The sequence below is a fragment of a genome, unplaced genomic scaffold (assembly GCF_019419815.1).
Source record: "Pyrus x bretschneideri cultivar Hongxiangsu unplaced genomic scaffold, Pyrus_bretschneideri_v1 Contig3, whole genome shotgun sequence".
Lineage (NCBI taxonomy): Eukaryota > Viridiplantae > Streptophyta > Magnoliopsida > Rosales > Rosaceae > Pyrus > Pyrus x bretschneideri.
The window spans coordinates 1,252,536-1,255,866 of record NW_025999612.1 but is presented as its reverse complement, the minus strand read 5'-3'; the positions used below and the strand labels follow the sequence as shown (position 1 = coordinate 1,255,866).

The 3,331-nt window shown below is 36.3% G+C and overlaps 1 protein-coding gene across 1 annotated transcript; it reads right to left on the bottom strand.

Annotated features, from left to right (window-relative positions):
* Positions 1–620: 620 nt before the first annotated feature.
* LOC103952867 (protein STAY-GREEN homolog, chloroplastic-like) lies at positions 621–2,335 on the bottom strand. Its single transcript, XM_048589785.1, has 4 exons — positions 1,976–2,335; positions 1,619–1,795; positions 1,362–1,529; positions 621–1,175 (listed from the first exon to the last, which is right to left on the bottom strand). The coding sequence occupies exons 1-4, from the start codon at positions 2,084–2,086 to the stop codon at positions 810–812; spliced, it is 822 nt and encodes a 273-aa protein (XP_048445742.1). The 5' UTR covers positions 2,087–2,335; the 3' UTR covers positions 621–809.
* Between the last annotated feature and the right edge of the window lie 996 nt (positions 2,336–3,331).

The window sequence follows — 3,331 nt, the reverse complement described above, 5'->3', positions numbered from 1 at the left end:
GTAAACACCTAAACTAGGAGAAAAACTTGTATGGGCTTAGCTTGCCACTGAACAATGTTGAGTGACACTACCATCCACTCAAAACATGCCACTTAATAAGCATTATCTACAATAGTTGTTATAAATTTATGTTTAATTTTTTTCTTAATAGAATTTTCTACTAAATTACTACACCTCTCATTTTCTTCTCAGCCGCATATTGTCTTTTCTCTTCCCCTTGCTTTTCTTCGCAAAAATCTAAAAAAAATAAGAATCCACCTTCTCTAACTTTTCATATCATGAAACTAGGAAGCAACCGATTTTGTCCTCTTTGGTTTCAATTCAGTATCTGATTTTATCCTATGAGCTTGACTTGATTAACACACAAATCTCTAATATCCAAGAAAGATGATACAAGTTGAATCTACCATTTTTAAACCAAAATTTTCTCATAGTTTGTTGTGCAGAAATTCAAACCCCATAAGAAGAGATAAAAATGCTTCCATTATTTTATTGATTCATTCAAAATGCATTTAGGCGATGATTTTATAGGGTGGTTTATTTTCTCAATCATAACATGGTTGATGTTTTTTTTTGGTTCTAAAGTGAATTATTTTTCCTTTTATTTACCAAACTTGTAATGGGATTAAATACCATATATAATGTATATACCAAACTTGGAAATGTATTTGATGATAAGATGCAGCGTGAATTGACAGTTGTCGAACGATTGGTCTGTGACCCAACAGATAAGCACCAACTAATAGGTATATATCTACTTACATTAATTAAACAAACAAAAGAAAAAAATGTTTAGTTTGTATCTTGGGTTAGCCCTGAAACCTCTGGTGGGTCCCAACCCTAGTTTGATTTGCCTGGGGAAGCTGTTGGGGCCATGCAATCCAAGTCGTTGGTGGGAAGCAACAGTCGCAGTCCTCTTGGCACGGCTGTGGTAAGACCCAGTTGCTTGGAGAAGTGGCCTCCTCCCCCTTGCCCTTGTTTTCCTGGTGGTGGGCCCCGCCTGATGATTCGCTAGAAGGTGCGGTGGCGGCGGCGGCGTCTATGAGTGTGCCCCAGCACTCCACCTTGTTGAATTCTGGAACGCTCGAGTGGAAGTAGACCCATACCGAAGCCTCCTGCAGTTCTGGGTAGCCGTTGAACAAGTTGCGGTCCCCATGAACAAAGGCCTTCAAAACCTACCAAGGGAAGGGAATATTGGTTTTAGTGAATATCATCAAGACAAATAAGTCAATCAGAGAAGTCAACTATCACTCGTAGCCACAACTGTTACGGATGTGATCTCTGATAATAAATCCATGTATCAAATGCACAACGGAAAATTATTAGTTGGATAAAAATTTATTAATTAATTGCCGATTTACCACAGGTAATTCTTTGCAGAAGATGAAGTATCTGAGCCTTGCAAACAAATCCAAGAGAAAATGGCCTCCACTTATGTGACAGTGAACATGGAGAGACATCTTGTTCTTGACTTTCTTCCACTGAGCCACAACTTCATCTCTTTGCAGCTTGTTGTACCACCCTTGCAACTGCACCATCAAATTTCCCAGTTTCCATTAAATTCTTTGTTACAATAATTAATCGAAAAATTTAGACTTCAATTCAAAATTCTTAAAACCTGAGAGTTGTCGATTGTTTGTGAAATTGCCAGAGTGAGTTTTGAGGTGACATCACTATGAGTGAGTGTGTAAGTTCTCGGAAGCTTTCCTGGGTGCTTCTTTTCATCCACTCCTAAAAACAAAACCTTCAGCTTTGATGCTTCAAATATTGCTGGCCCAAATAGCCTTGCATTAACCTAATCAAATCATATCAAAATCAAACCTAGAATTCTATTTCAATACTCAGCAACAAAAAACTGAAAATCCAAAAGCACCCAAGTTAGAATCCCTCGCCAACATATGGGAGATTCGATTCGAATATAGCTTGAATAAAAAAGTTCTGCGCATAAAATGATTAAAAGTAAAAGGAAACTTACAGGAAATATGGCCCTGTTTCTTTTCTTCGGTGTTCTTGTATTGTGACGAGAGAGAGAGAGTGAAGGCTTGAAATCTGAAGGAAGCACAGAAGCAGCAGCCAGAACGCCCATCTTTCTTTTACTCTCTCCCTCAGTAGGCAGCCAATTGAAGAAAACAATATGAAGCTTCTAATTCTGGTGCTTTTAGTCAATAATCAAGTACAGAAAAAGGAGAAGTGTGCCCCTGAATTTTGGGGTGCTTTGCTTATACTACGGCTTTTGCTTTTGCTTTTTCTTTGAGAATAACTTGTGAGCTAAAGATGAGATCATTGAGACGCGTCGGTTTGGCAATCTTTGCCTGACATGATGAGATCACGGTTGCTTCAAGAAATCGACTTCTTTCTGGCTTTTATTGTTGGACCGTGGGGAAAGGGATTCTCTCCAAATTCCTTCCACCCAATTTTCTTCTTCAAACAATCCGAATTTTTGAAATTTGATTTAATAACTAAAGTTATTATAACTTTTAGAGTGGATCTCTGTTTGTAGCCATTGAATCAACTTTCAAGGGTCCGGATTGTTTGATGAGTGAGATTAGGTAGAAGGGATTCGGAGAGGATCTCTTCCCGGATCGTGGACTATTATTCTGTAGTGCAGTGATAGGTATCCTTAGTCCATCTTTAGTCATTTCTACACTATTTCTCACATTATTTTCAGCATTCTATACTATCTTACCTCATTTTTTTCAATTCTTCACATTCTATTCATCTCAACACACTTTTTTAATATCCGGAGGCTTATTGATTTTGCGACAAATGACACTTAGTATATGTTTGGAAACTTTGTTTTAATATGGTAGTTTAATTCAATTTACTAATAAAATTAAAGAACAAACTTAAAATAACAAATTATTGAGAGGGCTAAAAAATAGCCCTATTCAGTTAGAAATGGTATATAAATATGACCGAATAGGGCTATTTTTTAGCCCCTTCAATAATTTATTATTTTAAGTTTGTTCTTTCCAAACATATTCTAAGTGTCATTTGTCGCAAAATCAATAAGCCTCCAGATATTAAAAAAGTGTTGGGAAATTTTATTTGAACCCATCTAACTTCTTTCTACACCTAACTTACTCTTTTCACGCATATTGTTTTTTATTAAAGAATTAGTATCTCTTTAAACTCAAATTTATGACCTAAACTACCCTCACAAACCCAATTCAAAATGTAAAGTTATCTTTACACCCATTCCTTTTATAAAATAACATCTTTAATTGATTTTTTTTTTCTTTAAAGAGGCGTCCTTTGCCCCTATATAATTGCATATGACTAGCATTTCCATGGATGTTTTTTTTTCTTTCTGCTACCAAACCCATCCACA

Bases quoted from the DNA above. Each gene is read 5' to 3' on its own strand.
- LOC103952867 (XM_048589785.1), bottom strand. From the start codon at position 2,086: ATGGGCGTTCTGGCTGCTGCTTCTGTGCTTCCTTCAGATTTCAAGCCT. The intron at 1,530-1,618 runs GTTTTAAGAATT...TTGATGGTGCAG, and splicing joins AAACAATCGACAACTCTCAG to TTGCAAGGGTGGTACAACAA. The intron at 1,176-1,361 runs GTAAATCGGCAA...TTCCCTTGGTAG, and splicing joins TCTGCAAAGAATTACCTGTG to GTTTTGAAGGCCTTTGTTCA.